General features: G+C 50.0%; 1 protein-coding gene across 3 annotated transcripts in view; it reads left to right on the top strand.

Moving 5' to 3' along the window:
• The window catches only part of greb1l (GREB1 like retinoic acid receptor coactivator), a 35,265-nt gene extending 16,959 nt beyond the window's left edge, over positions 1–18,306 (top strand). For all 3 annotated transcript variants that reach the window (XM_040171460.2, XM_040171459.2, XM_040171461.2), the window contains exons 3-34: positions 1,434–1,593; positions 1,865–2,038; positions 2,195–2,371; positions 2,698–2,874; positions 2,978–3,100; positions 4,159–4,281; positions 5,104–5,241; positions 5,359–5,490; positions 5,981–6,118; positions 6,445–6,630; positions 6,714–7,013; positions 7,145–7,273; positions 7,586–7,720; positions 7,844–8,041; positions 8,513–8,693; positions 9,281–9,470; positions 10,157–10,290; positions 10,463–10,805; positions 11,098–11,213; positions 11,502–11,734; positions 11,821–12,380; positions 12,509–12,617; positions 12,714–12,860; positions 13,009–13,148; positions 13,240–13,401; positions 13,566–13,770; positions 13,980–14,142; positions 14,375–14,590; positions 14,697–14,838; positions 14,932–15,132; positions 15,703–15,841; positions 15,983–18,306. In XM_040171460.2, the coding sequence (XP_040027394.2) occupies positions 1,437–1,593; positions 1,865–2,038; positions 2,195–2,371; positions 2,698–2,874; positions 2,978–3,100; positions 4,159–4,281; positions 5,104–5,241; positions 5,359–5,490; positions 5,981–6,118; positions 6,445–6,630; positions 6,714–7,013; positions 7,145–7,273; positions 7,586–7,720; positions 7,844–8,041; positions 8,513–8,693; positions 9,281–9,470; positions 10,157–10,290; positions 10,463–10,805; positions 11,098–11,213; positions 11,502–11,734; positions 11,821–12,380; positions 12,509–12,617; positions 12,714–12,860; positions 13,009–13,148; positions 13,240–13,401; positions 13,566–13,770; positions 13,980–14,142; positions 14,375–14,590; positions 14,697–14,838; positions 14,932–15,132; positions 15,703–15,841; positions 15,983–16,146 (5,832 nt within the window). In that variant the 5' untranslated portion in view covers positions 1,434–1,436 and the 3' untranslated portion in view covers positions 16,147–18,306. The remainder of the gene's footprint in view (positions 1–1,433; positions 1,594–1,864; positions 2,039–2,194; positions 2,372–2,697; positions 2,875–2,977; positions 3,101–4,158; positions 4,282–5,103; positions 5,242–5,358; positions 5,491–5,980; positions 6,119–6,444; positions 6,631–6,713; positions 7,014–7,144; positions 7,274–7,585; positions 7,721–7,843; positions 8,042–8,512; positions 8,694–9,280; positions 9,471–10,156; positions 10,291–10,462; positions 10,806–11,097; positions 11,214–11,501; positions 11,735–11,820; positions 12,381–12,508; positions 12,618–12,713; positions 12,861–13,008; positions 13,149–13,239; positions 13,402–13,565; positions 13,771–13,979; positions 14,143–14,374; positions 14,591–14,696; positions 14,839–14,931; positions 15,133–15,702; positions 15,842–15,982) is intronic.
• Positions 18,307–18,937: the final 631 nt, after the last annotated feature.

Here is an 18,937-nt window from a genome sequence, read left to right as displayed (position 1 = left end):
CCCCCCCGTCATTACGAGTGACCTCCGCAACAAACTGATTCACACCCCCAAAAAAAAAAAACATCCGTTAGGTGACCTCTGCGCTTTGTTTTGAGTTGCGCAGGTGACAAAAGGTCATTTTCTGTGTTCACCTCCGGCCCCCGAGAGGTTAATGACGAATCTGAGGACCAGCCAGCCTGTGAGGCCTCCGGAGCCTCTTTTGACTTCACAGTCGAACAGGCAGCGGCCGCGTAAAAACACCCTCGGGCACTCGTTTCTTTTCTCATTTTTCTTGACCCCCCCCTGTGGTGCCACCTTCCTCCATCAGTTAAGCGAGTAATACTGTAGCTTCGTTCGCTTAAGCTGCTTATCTCTTTGACAGAACAGTCAGGCACTGTTAATCTTGTCTTTTGTCCGGGCTGGCCAGATACCTCCCCAGGAAGGTCGTTAGGTAAACACGGGGTCTGGATCCTGTCCAGGCGTGGGCAGAGCGAGACGTGGGAGGAGGGAGCCAGCTCCGACCTCATTCCCACCCTGCCCACTATTGACTAAGTGAAACGGTTCAGGGTTCCTGTGAGGCCAAAAGACACCGTGTTCTTAGTAGATATTGATTGAGTGACATATTCCGTGTGTGCCGCAGGTGAACAAACAAACTCCCCAAAGAAAAAGAAAAAAAAAAACTCTTTCTGACATTTTATTGTTTTACGTTATGTTGTTTTTGCAAGCTGTTTTTATAGCAGCATAATTATCTCAAATCCAAGGTTAATGACGGGTTAAAGGTGTGAAACAATAATTAAAATCCCGGGTTAGTTATATTGCCAAACTTCAAGTGCCCTCAACGGCTTTATCCAAACAGCGGAAGTCTTCAAGCTGAGAGAACCAGACCGCCGATCCTCACCAGTCCACCGCAGTCCAAGGCCGAACACGGGCGAGTCGGGAAAGCGGCCAGAACTCCCTTTGCTTTCAGTCGTTATCGCCGCCTCCTTATGGAGAGCAGATTGTGTGAAATGTTATGACAAACCGGGAAGAGTTTGAGTGGGAAGCGCCAGTGTGTTATGAATGGACACTGCGTAGCCTTCGGTCACTGCTACTCTTTCATTTCAACCCCCCCCCCCCGCCGCCCCGCTGCCCCCCCCGGCTCCTTTTCTTTGACTCTGCATGCTTGGCCCTCTGTCCAGCTGCCGCCGGATAGAGCCGGCCAACCTAAGGCCCGCACAGCCGACCCCCGGCAGATGTCCCAGAGTGGACACATTGGGGTGGTGGGGGGCCGGCGAGCAGGCAGAGTGACACGACAGACAGAAGGAGAAAGACCACCGCAGCTTCTCCCATTATCATCTGGATCTTCTGGTGGACCAGAACGCTGATTAATCGATAAATAGTTTGGGAGAGATGGAAAAATTCCCAACCCAAATAACCCAGAGTTCAATGCGACGACTTTTGAATTGCCCTCACAGATAATGGGGAATTCATATGCCGGGCAACTGAAATCTGCCCGATTTGAGGAGGCTCTCCACAACTCCATCGAGGCGTCGCTGCGCTCCAGCAGTGGAGATCCGCAGCCCATCTTCACACAGCTCTACCTGGAGCCGGAGCCGTTTCCTGGTAACATCGACGGTAGGAAGAAGTCTGTCTGTGGCATAATGCTGGGTCTGTTTCCTGATCCTCTCTGAGGAAGTTTACCAGAAATAAAGTGTAAATAAATGTGATTCATCCTGAACTTTATTCATGTCTTTTTGTACTTTGACCTTCTAGACTAAAAAAACTTTAAGTCATCATTAAATGATTTGCTTTAAACCCAGTATCATCATCATCATCATTAATGGTGAGGAATATGCCCGTACACCACAATGTTCCCTGTAATTCTAATCCATCCAATGTCCATCAGACATAAAGCCGAAAGGCGAGCTCCACGGCGGGGAGGCGCACGGCAGCGAGATCACCAACGGCCACTCGTCCAACGATCTGGAGGAGCTGGAGGAGGACGATGACTCGGACGGCAGCAGCCCCCCACTTCCCTACCTGCAGGCCCCGCCCCCCGACGGCTGCTGCACGCTGGACGGTAAATCCCCCCCGAAAATCTGGATTAGAAATACACTTATGAAGATGTGATTTCTACTTTACTTTTTTTATCACTCAACTCACACCGTCGATCCAGTCCGAGTCTTTTTTTCCCCCCCCTCGACTACTCACATCTGCACACATCTGTCCTCCTCAGGGTTCTGTCAGGCCGGCAAGGACCTCCGCCTGGTTTCCATAGCAACAGAGCACATCGAAGTCCCAGCGGGCTTCGAGCTGGTCGGTGCCAAGTCCCCCAGCGTCCCCGAGCACATCCTGGTGTGTGCGGTGGACCGCCGCTTTCTGCCTGATGAGAACGGGAAGAATGCACTTTTAGGTCAGTCTGTCCCCCGGTCTGAGATCAGAGTGAAGGAGGAGGCAGCTTCGTATCAGCATCCTTTTTAGGTTCCTGTTAGAATGAATAGACCTCACTGTTAGCCCGTGCTCACCAAAGATTGGGCTGGATTGAGCTATTTGTGAATAATGTTCGTAAAAAAAAAAGAAAAGGCTGCGAGACTCGTCGATTCCTCCATCGGCAACATCTAATACAATACGGCTTCTGTCTTTTTATTTTAAAATTACAATTAACCTACTGAATGCATTTAGTTGCTGACCCTTGGCGTTGAACACAAATGAATAACCCTGTCTCCTTGTTACTGCCAGGTTTTTCAGGGAACTGTGTGGGATGTGGGGAAAAGGGCTTTAGATACTTCACCGAGTTTTCAAACCACATCAACCTGAAGTTATCCACCCAGCCCAAGAAGCAGAAGCACTTAAAACACTACCTGGTGAAGAATTCTCAGGGTGCTCTGTACAAAGGACCCCTCATCTGTTGGAAAGGTACAAGAGCTTTTAGTATGACACGGATTCCTTCTCCGATGACGTCCCGCTACGTTTTTCGATAGTCCCAGTTTTGGTCATGGTTCTGTCCGTCCCTCCTCAGACTGCAAAACCCGCCAGATCTCCAGCAGCGCGCCGACGTCCAAACCCAGCTCGTCCTCCTCTGTCAGCAGCAAAGAGAACGGGGGCGCCAGCGGACACAGCTCCTCGCCCTTCTCCTTCTCGGGTGAGACTGTGACCCGGCACTGATGATTTGGGCCCAACCCCCCCCCCCCCCCCCCCCTTCGGGCGTACGCGGATGACCTTCCGTGCAGGATGATCGTAGTGACGTCATGTTAAAAGAAGAAAAAAAAAAAGAGGCGCTTTTTAGATTCTGCTGTCTGTTCATCCCTGAAATGACAATCTGAAATGTATGCATTTCACCAAAGAAAGTTGATGCATTGCTTGGTTTGTACTGATGACGTTGTTGCCGTAGAAACAGATGGTCGTAATTCATTAGGTGAGTGTAATCCGACTGTAATCCACTACTCTCCCATTACGCTGTTTGTGAGCTGGCTTTGTTTGGTACTTCGGTGTGTGCTCTGGTAGCATGTTGGTAATAATCAATAGTAAATAGCCTTCCCAGTTCATTTTCTTATTGTTATTGCCATCAGTTGGTGACGTCTTGTCGTAGTGTTTTTTGGCCCCCAAAAAAACGTTATGCTTTTTTGAGTCACATCATTTTCTTTTTACAAAACACAATTCAATTGTCTGAATGATTCCCAGATGAACCAGCAGCCTAATGTCACATGACTCCTTCCCTTCAAGGAGGTGGCTTCTTTCCTTTTTTTCTTCTCCTCTGACCTCTCACAACACGAGCGCCTGTTCCCTCGACGATTGAGAGAAAATAGCTCCCGGGCTCGTGGTATTGATTTGTTCCCTGTCAGCACAGGTCTCACCGCATTAATGTGCAAAGACAGCTGAGCCTCAAATCTCCTGACTTCCGACCCTCCAGGTACATCCTGCTCCCCGAGAGGTCGCCGACACTTGGCGAGGCGAGAGGTTAAACACCGTGACACGCGCTTCTCCGACCAAACGAGCGCTGGTCCCCGGGAATGATTGATGGGGAGGGAGAGCCGCGGTGTGTTTGTCAGTGTACGGACACGGGAGGGCCTGTGTGATTAGACGCGTGGAGGCCAAAAAGCAACCGCGTGACCCGAAGATGAGGGAGGGGGGGGGGGGGGGGACTAGAAGTAGAAGCTGAGAGTTGGACGTCATTTAAAGTCTATTTCATTTCACCTCCAGATTCCCCACCAGGGAGAACGACGCAACTGTCCTCGGTCTTTTTCGGGAGTCAGGACCTCGGCAGAGACTGCAGTTTCCTCAAACCTCTGTCCGCCACATCTGGAAACAAGACTCTACCGTTAGGTAAGGCTCTTTTTCATACACACTGGGTTCCAAACGGCTATTTGCCCATGGCCGTGCACTTCCTCTCTGCGTTATGCTCATCAATAGGCGGACACAAGATACATTTTAATCCCACTTTAATCGGCCCCAGTTGCGTCCAGTCATCTGCGAGGATCCAGATGCTGATAAGAGGCTGATTGTACTTCTGTTGAAAGCGGTTGCTTAGCTACGCGGTTCAGCGCGGAGCAAAGATTGACCTCGGCCTGCTGAGACAAACGCAATCGCACACAAAGGCGACATGCACACACAAACAGACGCACGTGTGTGTGTGTGTGTGTGTGTGCACGCCAATCAATACTGCGGGGAGAAATGCCGTAATGACTTTTTAAGGCCTTTGCTATCCATTAGCGCTTACAAGGTTGTGCTATTGACAGGCAAAGGCCACACACACCAATCAATGGTTCGCTGTATTGTAAACACAGTGAGTATGAGATTGCTAAATGTCCAGTGTTTGTCGTTGCCGATACGTTCATGTAGAGTTAATCAATAATACACTGTTAGGACTGACTGATTTTTATGTGATGCTCCGCTGTGAAACTATTATTCATATTTAACAGTGAGGATGAATCCTCATTACTTTGTTGCTCTAATAGCTTTTCCTTTAGCGTATTCACTTAAGCTTGTATGCTACTTTGTGTTTGTGCGCTAATCAGCAAATGCTACGGAGTTTTGTTTTCACATGAGTTAAATATTTAAATAAAGATCTAAATATAGTGAAATGTGAGGTCTTAACTCCTCGGCGCTCGACTGTGGACGTTAACGCTTTTGCCCGCATGTGTCTAGTCCCCACAGCTCTGAGGGTGAACGGGCCGCCCAATTGCCTGAGCGTCGACGTGCGGCCCCCCTTGCTGAGCCCCTCCCAGGTCTCCCTGGGGCCGCAGGCTCACGCGTATCGCACTGCTGACTTAGGGGACAGTCCTGGTAAGTCCTTTTTTTTTTTTTTTTTTTTTGTTCTGGGCAACATGTGACACGTTCACACGTTATTTGTCAAGCTTCAGTTCCGGTCACCGTTCTTTTTGTTCTCTGCCTTTGCTGAAGGTTCCGCATCCTCTGCCATGCACTCGGGCCCCCCGAAGAAGCGCCACCGGAGCTGGCATCCCAACTCGCTGCTGCCCGTCCCAGCCGTCCCCGTCCCCGTCCCCGCCATCCGGCCGATCGCCTGCTCTCCGGGTCAGTTCCTGGAGCCGATGTGGACGGCTCCTTTGAGCCGGGTTTGGGTTGTAAATTGCCCCACTTTTGTGACGTGTCTACTTTTTTTAAAATTATTTTTTTTAGCTCAATTGACCGTGTGTGCATGTGTTCTGTTTCCGTTGGAGCGTAGGCAGCGCTGTTTATAACCCCCACCCTCCTTCTCCTACCTCCGGGTCGTTCTCTTGTTGTTAGGGGTGATTCAGCCAGTATCTCCATGGAGATAGAGTTGGAGAGTTTGTTGCAGAAATGGTTCAAATGATTGAGGAAGATTTCTGCAGCATCATGTAATGGTGGTTATTTTGACAAGCATCATTTCAACTTCAATTTGTCTGTCCTGGTTTTATTTCTGTGGTTTTAAAACATTTGTGCGGCAGCACAACAGCCACAAACCTTGCTGTGTTCCCTTTTTGGATCATTTAAAACACTAATGTAGCTGTTTAACCCTAGTTATTCTATTATTTCCTTCAAGGTCCCGTATTAGGAGTGTCCCCTCCTCAGCCCCCAGCAGTAGGAGTCATCCAGCCGCTACCTGTCACCGCTGGAGAGACGGTCATCGTCCCCGACAACCTACTATCCTCCTCGGGAGTTCGCCCCGTCATCCTCATCGGTACCGGCCTCATTTCCGTGATCCGCTCCACCTCAGGAATTAAATATCCTGGGGGGCACGACGGAACAATGTGTAGCAATATGAGGAACTGAATCCGAGCCACTGAGTACGGAGTGAAATCTTCCGTTATTGGCTTAGGGATTTTCATAAATGTACTTTCCCCCTCATAATAATGTCCTTAAATCCATCAAAAAGTGTTCTTGGGGAGATTTTTAAATACATATCATTATGAAACGGCTAAATAAGCTTATAACAACTATTTTTCATTGGTCATCCCACATTTTCCCTGTTTCAAAGCGTTCCATATGCTTCTCCTTTCCTTACAGGGCACGGCACTCTGCCTTATTTCTACGGGAACGTCGGCGACATAGTGGTGAGCCCCCTGCTGGTCAGCTGCTACAAGAGCAGCCAGCTGACGGAGAAAGCCCTGGAGACGTTGGGCCTCAACGGCAGCCAGCTCCTGTGTGTGGAGACCATGGCTCTGCTCACGTTGCAGTACCTCGCTCGTTTAGGTAAGCACAGCGGCATCGCTGGCTGAATGGAAATAGGACTTTTGGGGGGGTCCTTTCATAAAAGAGCGCCTTTTGTCCCGCAGGCCCGATGCAGATCCCTCTGAGGGAGGAGCTGGAGCAGATCGTCCTGAAGGCCATGCTGTGCTGCCCCAGGGGTCCGGCCATCTCCCCGTCCCAGCTGCCCTGGTTGGCCCGGCTGGAAGCCAGCGTCTCGGGGGGCAGCGTGCAAGTCGTCGTCACCCATAACTCCCTGGGAGAGGGCATCTCGGAGTCGCTTCGCTCTCTGACCGAGGGCCCTCAACCCCAGAAGTGCCTGCCGACCTACGTGGTCATCATATGTGCCTCGAAAATGAGCGGCAACGAGTTCTGTGTGCTCGTGCTGGGTGAGCGTTTCCAGTGCTTTTATGAAATCCTTTAACCTGGCTTCCGCGATCAGCCCGTGCGCAGTTTGCACCTTTTTTTTTTTAAAGTTGCGATGGTGATGATCTAATCTAAACTCGTGTGTCGGACACAGGAAAGTATCAGGCGCGGGCCTTGGCTGAAGGCATGCTGACAACCAACGAGTTTCTCAAGGAGATCAGCTACGAACTCATCACGGGGAAAGTCAGCATCTTGGCGTCTCACTTCAAGACCACGTCCCTGGGTGAGTGCAGGAGCGATCACAACAACGCAGGACACAACTTCTTCATTTGGACGGAAAAACCAGCATTTCGTGAACATATTTGCCTGTTTTGCATGTTCCACCTAAAGCCGACGCCTCTGCTGTGACTGTGGAAAATCGTTATGTTTAGAATGTGACTGACTCGTTAAAACCGATCACATGACCAGTTTGACCCCACGATGGCGAATGAACATCAAGCGCAGGGACAGAACGCTCCGCTCAATGGGATCTGCGTTCGCCGACCGGCTTGAGCGTCTGGCCGCGTGTGACTTTTGCGACTGTTTCATTTTTCAGGAGACAATCTGGACAAGCAGCTGGTGCGATACCAGCGCAGATGGAAGGGACAGGTCGTCCAGCCCTTCCAGAGCGACGTCACCGAGCCCATCCACTCCCAGGAGGCTGCCAGCATGTCACCGCCCTCAGACAGAGGTGGGACTGTCCTCCATCACGGAACAAGACTCGCCATTGGTTGTTTTCTCTGCGTTTAAAAACGTCTCACTTGTACGTTGAATCGATGCGTAGACCTTCTACCTCTTTGTTTTCCTGTAACAGAGCTTTTAGGAAAGCTCTTCCAGATCTACCCCACCCAGCTGAGCGTGGCCCGCAGCCTCCTCTCTCAAGTCTGCTCCATCGCCGACTCGGGAACCCAGAACCTCGACCTGGGCCGCTTTTGTAAAGTGGACTTCCTCGTTCTGGTCCCTCCGTCCCACATTCTGGTGCACCAGACGGCGCAGCGCATCCGCCAATCAGGTTTGTGTTTACAGTGAGAAATAACGACCTGATAAAGATTCAAGGGTGACTCGTCCACCTGCTCGGAGACAGAGTGTTTCAGCAGTGGTGTTTCGAGATTAACCGTCCTGTTTGTTTCATGTTGTGTCCTCCATGACAGTTTATATATTAACACCTAACTAAGTGTGTAGCATTTCAAACCGTTGGTGGAGCTTGCGATCTTTGTTGTAGAGCATCTTTGGTTGCCATGGAAAACAAGAAGGGGAGATGAAGGCCTGGAAGCATGTTCACATGATGAATGTGCCTGAACCCACGTTTTATACACTAATTAAGATCCGTTCATGCATCTAATGACCGGGAGAACCACAGGTGTCCAAAAGTTATATAAAAAAATTTTTTTACTTAAGCTGACACTACGTTTAAGAGGAAACCTGTAAATCGTTTCCGAAGCGACGGGGTCAAACGTCGGTGTCTCGTTTGTTTTCGGCTCAGGAGTCCTCGTCGACCTCGGCGTCGAAGACGTCTGCTCGGCCCACCAGAAGTCGGACAAGTACGTGGTGCGTCTGGACGGGGACGTTCACGCCAAGATGGAAGCCTTCATGAGGAAAGTCAAGCAGAACCCCTACACCCTGTTCGTCCTCATTCACGACAACTCGCACGTCGACCTCACGAGGTAAGGCGACACTGTTCCACGCTGTTGGTAATGTGAAGATGTGTGAAAGGGTGTCATGGCTGCAAATCTAGCCTCTGCCTTTTGTATGCACTCAAAGTGGAGGGAGGAGAACCGCTGCGAGCGAGCGGCAACTGATACGGCACGAGTGTCTTAAGCTGGGAATTTGGTCAAACGTTGGCCTGTCATCATTTGTTTTGTTATTATTTTAGACAGGAACTTAATTTTCCCTGTTATTTAAAATATTTTTTGAATTATTTAGACTATTTTTTTTACTGTTCTGTAATTTAAACATTTAAACTATACTAAAATAAAACTTGGTTTTGAAAGTGCGGTGTAAAATCGTTTTTATTGAGCCAATACCTGATTCCAAGTAAACTACTGCCAAAACCAAAATAGCTTCCTTCTTCTTCTCCAAGGGGGTTTTTCTTGGTACGTGACCTTCAACACACTGGGCAGTTGGCGCACCACATGTGAAATCCTTCATGCACCGCGCCGCTCATCGAGCTGTTGTTTGCATCGAAATTGAATTGAATGAAATTACAACCTCCCTCACAGCTTCATGACCGTTCGCCCCTCTCGCTCCCCAGTGCTCTGTCGGGCTCCGTGTGCCACGGCGAGCTGCAGGGTCTGGCCGACCGGGTGGTCAACTGCCAGGAAGTCCTAGATGCCATGAACCTCCTGGTCCTGCAGGTCAGCTGCTTCCCGTACACGCTGCAGACCCACCAGTCCCGCATCAGCATCCACAACGAAGTCCACTGGCCCTCCAGCGAAAGTCTGGTGAGTTTGGTTTTAACAGCCCAAATGCTGTGAGTGGGGGAGAGAAGTTACGCACGTTGTTATTGAAAAGCACCTTTCTATAATGCTGCTTCTTGTGAATTGTGAATATTTAAAGTTGTAGTTGCAGGCAGAGGCCCGTTTGTAACAGCTGTGGTTTAGCAGCTCCACCTAGTGGAATTTGTTTGTTGTTTTAATTCGATTGGGCTTCTGGGTTGGCCCAAAATATCATTTCTTATGCTCATTTCTGCTCACGATTCCTCCGTCACGTCGTAACTGTATGCTGCCATTGAACACATATTTTGTCTGTTCTGAGGTCATTGTGTGTTCTGTTGTAATTCTGTTTTCATTGAATGAAGTGGTTTATTTCAGGCCTCATAATACTTCCAACAAAAGTCAGATTCATTTCATATTGTATTTGTTCTTATTCTTACTGTAATTGAGCTAAATAAACAGAAACCCCAAATTACATTATTTAAAGTAGTGGCTCTCGAACCAATTACACCAAAATCTTTTAAAAACCGTGCAGCACAAAACCTGCCACATCCTCTGGGTTCATGAGCCAAAAAGGTCGGAAAGCGCTAATGACCTCTGGTGCAGCGTAGTTGATGTGCAAGTGGAACAAAAAGCTAGACTCGCACGACAGGATGACGTGTTCTGACTCAACTATACCAACTGTCTTCCGGCAGGGGGAGCAGTCCCCCAACGAGTTGCTCTACTTCGGCCTGCGGGACTACAGCAGCTCCCTGCAGTGGGGCGTGGCCAGCCCCATTCTGCGCTGTGATGACGCCTTTGAGAAGATGGTCCACACGTTGCTGGAGAGGTCAGTGCGGCGTAATCCCCCGAGTCGCCGCTAACACAGATTAGCGCGCCGTCACCGACGGTCTTTTTCGGGTCTTCCAGCGCGTTGGGAAACGCGAACCCGTCCAGTTGTTGCGAAAAGGCGTCACCGCCGGCAACAACCCAGCTCAGACTCGTGCGTTTGTTTTCCCCAGACATCCGCACCTTCACAGCATGGTGATCCGCAGCTACCTGCTGATTCAGCAGTACACCGAGGCCATGATGGCCTTGACCTCCTCGCCGTCCCTGAGAGACCACATAACCCCGGAGACCCTGGCCATGGTGGAGGACCTGATCAACGCCCCGAGCAGAGAGGGCTCCCGGGGCCGGGGCCACATGCTGCTGGTTCGAGTCCCCTCGCTGCAGCTGGCCATGCTGGCCCGGGAGCGCCTCGAGGACGTGAGGGACAAACTGGGGCTCCAGCTGTGCTTCGCGGTGCTGCTGGGAAGTCCGGCCACCGAGCTCAACCTCCAGAAGAACTTCACCATGCGCCTCAAGGCGAGGAGAACAGTTTTGTTTTTTTTCACTTATGGATGTGGTTTCCTCACTACATGTTACACAGATGTTTAGTGATTATCTGGGTGTTGACTTAATTCACTTATCTATTTTTCTTTTAGATTATTGAGATCAATCTCAACCCTTGTTTTTGTTTTAAGACTTACATTCGTCTTTGAACAGGCTGACTGATTCACCTTTTACGCAAGGCTCGCTTGAAATGAGGCATTTAGAAAACCTAGTTCTAAATGATGCATTCATGACTAAACAAACATTTTTGTGTGTTTCACTTTAGGCGTGGAGAGGCTGTGAGAATGAAGACTGGGTGCCACACACCTATGAGGATCTGGAAGGGCTGCCGTGCATCGTCATCCTTACAGGGAAGGACCCCCTCGGAGAAACCTTCCCCAGGTGAACTCACGTTTTCCTTTGGCTCATCTATAATTCCTCTCCGGATCCTGTACCTCCTCCAAGTGTTTTCTTACACGTCTGCACTGACAGTGTGGATCGTTTCCTCCACAAGAGGTCCAGTTACGGTTCCGTTACGCAACCAGTAGGCCGGCCCGGGTCGTCCATCCGTGTTTTGTCAAAATCAGTTTTGCCAATTTGCGGTTCCTATGCGTTTTCACAAGACAGATGCGTTCAATAAAAACGTAAAAGCAAATATAAGACCTTTTTTCACACCTTTTACCCGTCCAGGTCTCTGAAGTACAGCGACCTGCGTCTGATAGACTCCAGCTACCTGACCCGCACGGCGCTGGAGCAGGAGGTGGGTCTGGCCTGCACCCACGTGTCCATGAGCGTTGTCCAGGAACCCAAGAGGGCCTTGGCCCCCCGGGAATCCGACGGGGAGAAGGCCCCCGCCGGCTTGAACGATGGAGACGAGCTGGAGAGGCCTCAGAGCAACGGCAGCGCTGCCACCCGAAACTCCGGTGAGTCCCCCGAACCCTGCGAGATGCACGTTGAAGCAACGTCCTGGAGTCCTTCTTAACCTTTCTCTCTCCACGTCTGCACTCAGGCTCTTTGGCGGAGAACGGCGTCAGTTCATCGGACAACGCCGACTCCTCCCAGAGGCCCTCCACCTCCACCGGCCCGCCCGACGCTGGCACGTGCCCCGACGTGGGCTCGGCGTCGCAGGGCTTCAAGCAGGAGTGCGACTCCCTCGAAAGCCAGTTCTCCTCCAACCCCTCCAAGGCGCCCAACGCCCCTCCCTCCCTTTACTCCAGCTCCTCCTCTTCCTCCCCGTCGTCCTCCTCCGCGCAGCGGCCCAGCCAGTCCACGCAGTGCGTCCGAGAGCCCAAGCCCGCCCGGGTGTCCCCGCGGACGGTCATCATGTCGCGGGCGGCGTACAGCCTGCTGGCGGGCGAGTCGGGGAGCCAGCTGAGCTCCTTCTCCCTGCTGCCCCACGCAGACGTGGCCTGGAGCAGCCCGCTGAGGCCCCTCGTCACCCCCAACCTGCAGGGGCCGGAGCAGAGCGCCTACTACCGCGAGTGGACCGTCGCCAGGCAGCACCACGCCGATTACGAAGCTCCGGCTGTGCCGCACCCGCGGCGCCTGCTGCTCAGCGGACCCCCACAGGTAACAAAACACAAAGTACAGCCCCCCTCCGTCCCCCCGAGGGCGCTGAAAAGCACCGATGTGTATGTTATAGCTATTTGTGCATTTGAGTGTAACGTGACAAGGAGGATTGTTTTGCCCTTAATCAGGTGGGAAAAACTGGAGCCTATCTACAGTTTCTCCGCATCCTGTTTCGAATGCTCATCAGACTGTTGGAAGTCGATGTGTATGATGAGGAAGAGGAGGAGGAAGAAGAAGGTGAAGATCACTGAACCTCGGATATAATAATGAACTAAGCGACGAGTTGGTGTTTTTTGTTTCATTCTGATCCTTTCATGCTCTTTTCGCCTCCAGAAACATCAGAGGTTGCGACTCTCGTAAAAACCCAGCTGCCTGACATTGAGGAGGTGCGGAAGATGCCCTTTGACCCCTACCCCCGCGACCCCAAGTTCAAGCAGGCCAGCCCTGTTTACACAGACAAGAAGCCAATGGTCTTAACAGGTCAGCTGAAATACGCAAACCGACAGCAGAGGGATTCTCTTAATTCAGCATTTAATCCGTCATTGGAAGAACGATAACATTTTTTCATCCCAAAATGTCAACTCAAGGAACAAGTGCGAACACGTTTTGATTTTTTTCTCATCCGCAGATTTTAAGCAAGAAAGCGAGAGCCAAACGCCAGCCAAGCGAGTGACCAAGTCCATACGTCTGAGCAGGTTCGCTGCCCACAACGCCTTTCACCACTGTGAACAATGTCACCACTACTGTGAAGCAGGCCCCGCCTCCCAGGTGAGTGCCCCGCCCCCTCTCTCCGTTTGTGCCTCTTCGCCGTCCCCGCGCGGCTCCTGCTTAATCCTCATCGCGCGTTTGTGTGTCGTAGCTGTCGGAGTGCACTTTCCACGCGTTCACCTTTTGCTCGTCCATGCTGGGGGAGGAGGTCCAGCTGCAGTTCGTCATCCCCAAAGCCAAAGAGCAGCACTTTGTCTTCGGTCAGCAGGGCAGCCACTTGGAGAGCATGCGCCTGCCTCTGGTCTCCAACAAGGTTAGTTGACTGTGCACACGGGGGAGTTTTTGCATACGTGCAGTATGTTTCTGGAGATGGTTGGAGGCTTCCCAAATCAACACGTTGAACCTTCTATATTTTGTTCCGGGTTTTTTTTTTTTTGTTTCTAATCTAAACGACTTCCTTCCGTGGCCGCCTCCTAGAACCCCGACCTGCTGAAGAGTCCGATCTTCACCCCGACCACGGGGCGCCAAGAGCACGGCCTGCTCAACATTTACCACGCGATGGAGGGCGCCAGTCATCTGCACATCCTGGTGGTCAAGCAGTTTGAGATGCCCCTCTACAGGAAGTACTGGCCCAACCACATCTTGCTGGTCCTGCCGGCGGTGTTCAACAACACGGGAGTCGGTGAGCGGCTTGCTGGCTTCATCCAACTGAGATGTTTTAACTGCGATGCAAAACGTAGCGTTTTCATTGCATGCTGCGGACCAATGTCTTTTCTGCACATTATCTCATTTTACTATGAACAAAAACGAAGGTCGAAGGGCACAGTAGGTGTCACCGTTTGGGGAATTCATAAATGGAAAAGTTGACACGTGCGCTCCCGTCTGCTCAAGGTGCCGCCCGCTTCATGATAAAAGAGCTGTCGTATCACAACCTGGAGCTGGAAAGGAACCGACTGGAGGAGCAAGGTGTGAGGAGGCAAGATGTATGGCCTTTCATTGTGATGATGGACGACTCATGCGTGCTGTGGAACACCCACCAGCCCACCGACAGCAGGTAGCAATTGTTTCAGATTTTTAAAATCAGCATTTCCGAAACCTAGAATTCTTTTTTAGAAGAAGATTATTTATCAGAACGTGTATTATCCTGGTAGGAAATGTATATTTTATGATATTTCAAGGCCCCAAAGGAAAGCACGGAAAAGGTACGTGATTATAAAACCGTGTTCGCCGTCTCCAAAAAAAAAAACCCTTCTAATGTGTCCTCTGTCCTCCTCTGTCTCTCTCAGTGAGACATCAGACGGAACCAACGTGTCGCTGAAGACGGTCCTGCAGCAAATGGAGAGCACGCCGAAGATCTCCCTGTACGCCATGTGCGGTACGCGCAGGTGGAGCAGCGGCTTGGCTCGCAGGTCTCCGAGCGCCCCCTTCAGCCGCTGTCACCTCCATGACTTTGTCCTGCTCAACGTGGACCTGACGCAGAACGTGCATTACGACCTCAACCGGTAAGTCGGCGGGAAGGGTCGCTTCAATCAGCCGCGCGGCGGGGGGGGCGGTTCGCGGTGGCGCCTTAATCCACCGCGTTTCGCCAATTTTCGGTCCCGTGTGCAGGTACAGCTGCGAGGAGGTGGACTTCAATCTGAGGGTGAACAGCAGTGGGTTGCTGCTGTGCCGCTTCAACCACTTCAGCTTCATGAAGAAACACATTCCAGTGGGCGGAAACAAAGACTTCCTGGTCAAACCCAAACTCGTGGTACGTGTTGCTGCATCCGCACCAACAAAAACGTGAGCTTATTTGTATGAAACGCCCTTTAACACCAAACTGCGTGCTCCCCCCCGCCTCCAGGAGATGGAAAACCCCACCGCGATCAGCCCGCCACAGTATGTTTGCGCCCCGGACAGCGAGCAGACCCTCCTGGACGCCCCGGCCCAGTTCTTGCTCGAAAGGTTCCTGCAGAGCTGCAGCCACAGACTGTTCCCGAAGGCCGTTCAGAACCGGAGCAACCCGGTTCTGTCCATCGACAGCTACCTCAACATCAGCCCGGAGGTGAGCGCTCGCGGGAGGACGCAGTCGAAGGCGAGAATGTTGGCGTCGTTCCTTCAGCTCCAATCCAACCAGAACAAACTGTCGTGAAACCCTTTTCGGTTGCTGAATTTTCATTTATTCGTCCATCCCGCGTTCCTGTTTCAGGGGAGCTTCTAACCGCAACTATGACAAAAATATAATAGATGAATTATAAGATATAATATGAAGCTGCTGAATGTGTGGAATTCTTTGAATGATTTCCCCATCTGTTTGGCTGAGAACTATCCGACCTACCTTCACACGCACATGTGCAAACAGGGAATGCTAACAATGCACGTTTCCACTACCGGCTGCATTTATTGTGCACAGCTTCATCATTTACATCCCTTGACGTACTTACTTGGGTGGCTGTTTTCTCCTGTAGTGGGAAAAAAAATTATGATACTATAAATAACTATAAATCTGCCTGTAAAGGCTCCAATGGCTTCCTAGAGGAAGCGTTTGTGGTTATTTCACTGAAAAAACAAACAACTTTACGTTTCTTTCGGTTCGCTGGGGTGGAATTAACGGAATGTGTCGCGTGTGTCGCAGATCTCTGTGTGCTACATCAACTCTCGTCCACACTCCACCAACCTGAACCATCAGGGGCTGCTGTTCAGCGGCCTGCTGCTTTACCTCTGCGACTCTTTCGTCATCTCTGGACTCCTCAAGAAATTCCGCTTCCTCAAAGGTGACGCCGCAGTTTTACTCGTGGTCATTGCGACTGCTTGTCTCCTCCTTTTACTTCACGTTCTCCTGAAGGAGTTCTTTTGGTGGCGACCCGCTCTGATTATTCATTCGTTCGTTAACCCCCCCCCGTATGTGTCCACAGGCGCCACTCTCTGCGTGATCAGCCAGGACCGAAGCTCCCTGCGGCAGACCATCGTCCGACTGGAGCTGGAGGACGAGTGGCAGTTCCGCCTGCGGGACGAGTTTCAGACGGCCAACTGCGTGGAGGACCGGCCCCTCTACTTTCTGACCGGCCGCCACGTTTGAACCCTGAAAAAACGCACTCGGGAGACTCAGGGCGGATTTGATTCCCAAGGAGGATCAGAGGTTGTGAGCTGGAGCGTTGGATCCAACGTGCCCCACGAGTGGACACGAGGGCCCCTGACGGGTCTTTCCCTTCATCCGTAGTGCCACGGTGCACCGTGACAAACTCTGGAGAGACGCGGTGCGGGTTTGGACTCCGCTTGAGCTCGTGTTCCACTGAAGGGGAAAGCGTCGACGGGACTATTTGAAGATTGTATTTGTACATACAAATGTACTTTGACTACTGTATGTCCCGTTCTGGACATACGTGTTTTATCTCAGGGTGTTATTGGGAGATCCAAGGAAAGGCCGCTTAAAGGGGTGACGCTTCTTCTTTTTCTTTTTTTTTTTCGTTCACCGTGTATTTTTGATTCGTGTCGTGCACCAAAGACGTCCTTGCTGCCTTTCCCGCTCGCTCGCCCGCTCGCTGTCCTCGTCGCCGCTCACCTGCTCCGCCTCTCAAACTCCACGCAGCCCATCGCCTGTAACAGTCAGCCCACTGCAATGAAGATACATAAACACAGAGGTTGACCTGTACAGGATTTCTCAATCATTTAGACCTCAAATGGACTTCTGTCTTGTGCCTAAAAAAAAAAAATGTGTATCGATAATCCTTCTGACGGGGAGCTGAATGAATGTCGTTTTAGTCCCAAGTTGACTGACGCTTAAATTATCCAAAGATTTTCTTCACAACTAACGAAAACTTACCAGTTGTTTCCCCTCAAGAATGTAGAGGTTTAATGTTCCATTCAGGCTTGAATATACAATTGCGAAGCACGTGTTTGGTCCAAAACACACACTCTGACTCGCCACATGGTTCTACTTGTAAAACTCAAATTTTAAATGCCAATCACGCGGACGGGAGCAACGCTGAGGAAAAAAATAGTTTACTGCTACACTCTGAATGTTTTGTATTCAGGCATTTACTGACTTGAAAACTGGGTGTTTCAACCACAATCACATCGCAGCAATCAATGCTGTTTAATAAGCCAGCCTCTCCACTGCCAAATATCCTGCTACTGACTACTGTGATGTCACCTCCTGTTACAATATTCTGATGCTGTACGTTAAAGGCCTCTGATGCCACATTTACCCATAATCTGCCATATATTTTGTCCCCCAAAACAATAGGGAAATCCAAGAAAGGGTCACACGCTGCCGAAAGCAGCTGATGGGATCGTTTCGTATACTTGAAAGTAGAGTGTTTTATATGTTCCTGCACAGGGTTGTCCAAAGAATATGCCTTTTTGGTGACGTTTCACACGGTCACTGCTAAAGTCTCAGATTTTTTTCGGACCAATGAGAAACCATTTAACTGTGAGACGATGAAATGTTGTTTGTCAGAGTGAAGCAAAATGACATAATTAGATTTCGGACTACTGTACTGTTTAAAGCTTTGTTTACATTAATAATATATTATATCATCCCCTTAACCACTGAGGGTTACTGATGTATTTTTTTAGTCTTGTGTAACTTTTGCCAGTATATTTTGGTCATGATGTCTTTCTTAATAGTATGTTTATGTTGCAAAGACAAGAAGAATCTACCTAGACGAGTCCTTAACCACATGTGCGTATCCCTTCCTGTTCTTGTGTTGTGTTTCTATTGAAAATGAAAATTAGGTCCGTTAGGGATTCTTATTTATTCGACAAGCATTTTGGACTGATAATCATATCGCAGTGTCGTATTTGATTGCATGCGGAGCTCGTCTAAACCATCTTGGGAGAATCGGCACAAATGAATGTCACATGGGGGGTAGGAAATTTGAACTTGCACTATACAAGTTACCAGCAGGAAAAAGAACCAAATATTTCCCATTATTAAACGTGCCCTAAAATCTGTCCAAAAAACACGACTTGTGATCCAAACTCTAACTTAAACTCCAACGGACAATGGAATGTGTCTTTCTTGTTAATAATTTAACTCTTAATATGCAACTTGCTCCCACAATCTTCACCAAAATGTGTTTGATAACCATGTGCGGCCCGGTGGTGGCCTTGGTGTCCGAGCGATCTACCTCATGTTTACCGTTGTGGTTGCAGATTGTCAACGTTATTAGAGATATTAGAGCCACGCTATCGTTGTTGGAAATGTATGAATGTAATAAAGTGACTTCTAAAATCATTTTTGTGGGTTTTTTTGTTTTTCTTTTGACTTTTGCAGCCACATTCACATTTGTTGGCCATATCTATGACGTCTGAGGGACCATGCGTTTTGCCACCAGGTTGTGCTGTGGCAGCATCCTCTATTTGGGACTCAGGGGCGGTTTGTGCACGCGTGTGCATGTGTGTGCACGCGCGTCGGCCCTTTGCATATCACCACCAGAAGGGTGCGGCTCGCGGCGCTGACAACCCACATCCTGCAAAACTTAAAACACCTGCTCACAAGATTTATTTCTGCAGAGCGTACGTCTCATTAGAAAGTGGAATTTAATTATTAAAAGATTAAAATAAAATTAATGTCCTAGTTTGTAAGGAAAAGAATTTACTTTATCCAACTAGGTACAGCTGACGAACTGCCCTGGGGGTCCCGAACCCTATGGGGGCCAAAAGGCTCCAGGCTCCCCTTGTTGCTGTGTGTGCTAATTAAAGTCGCTTCAAGTTTTTTTAATATACGCAGCGCAGTAATACAGCCTTATGCCAGCCTTTGCAGTAGAGACCCCATGCTGTTGAGGGGCCCTTTGTTCGAACCTAGATTTAGATTTAAGGCCTTTGATGACTTGGAGCCTCCATTTTTTCCAACATTGGTAACGACT

This window comes from Gasterosteus aculeatus, chromosome 3, assembly GCF_964276395.1.
Source record: "Gasterosteus aculeatus chromosome 3, fGasAcu3.hap1.1, whole genome shotgun sequence".
Lineage (NCBI taxonomy): Eukaryota > Metazoa > Chordata > Actinopteri > Perciformes > Gasterosteidae > Gasterosteus > Gasterosteus aculeatus.
This window is presented reverse-complemented; position numbering and strand designations above follow the sequence as displayed.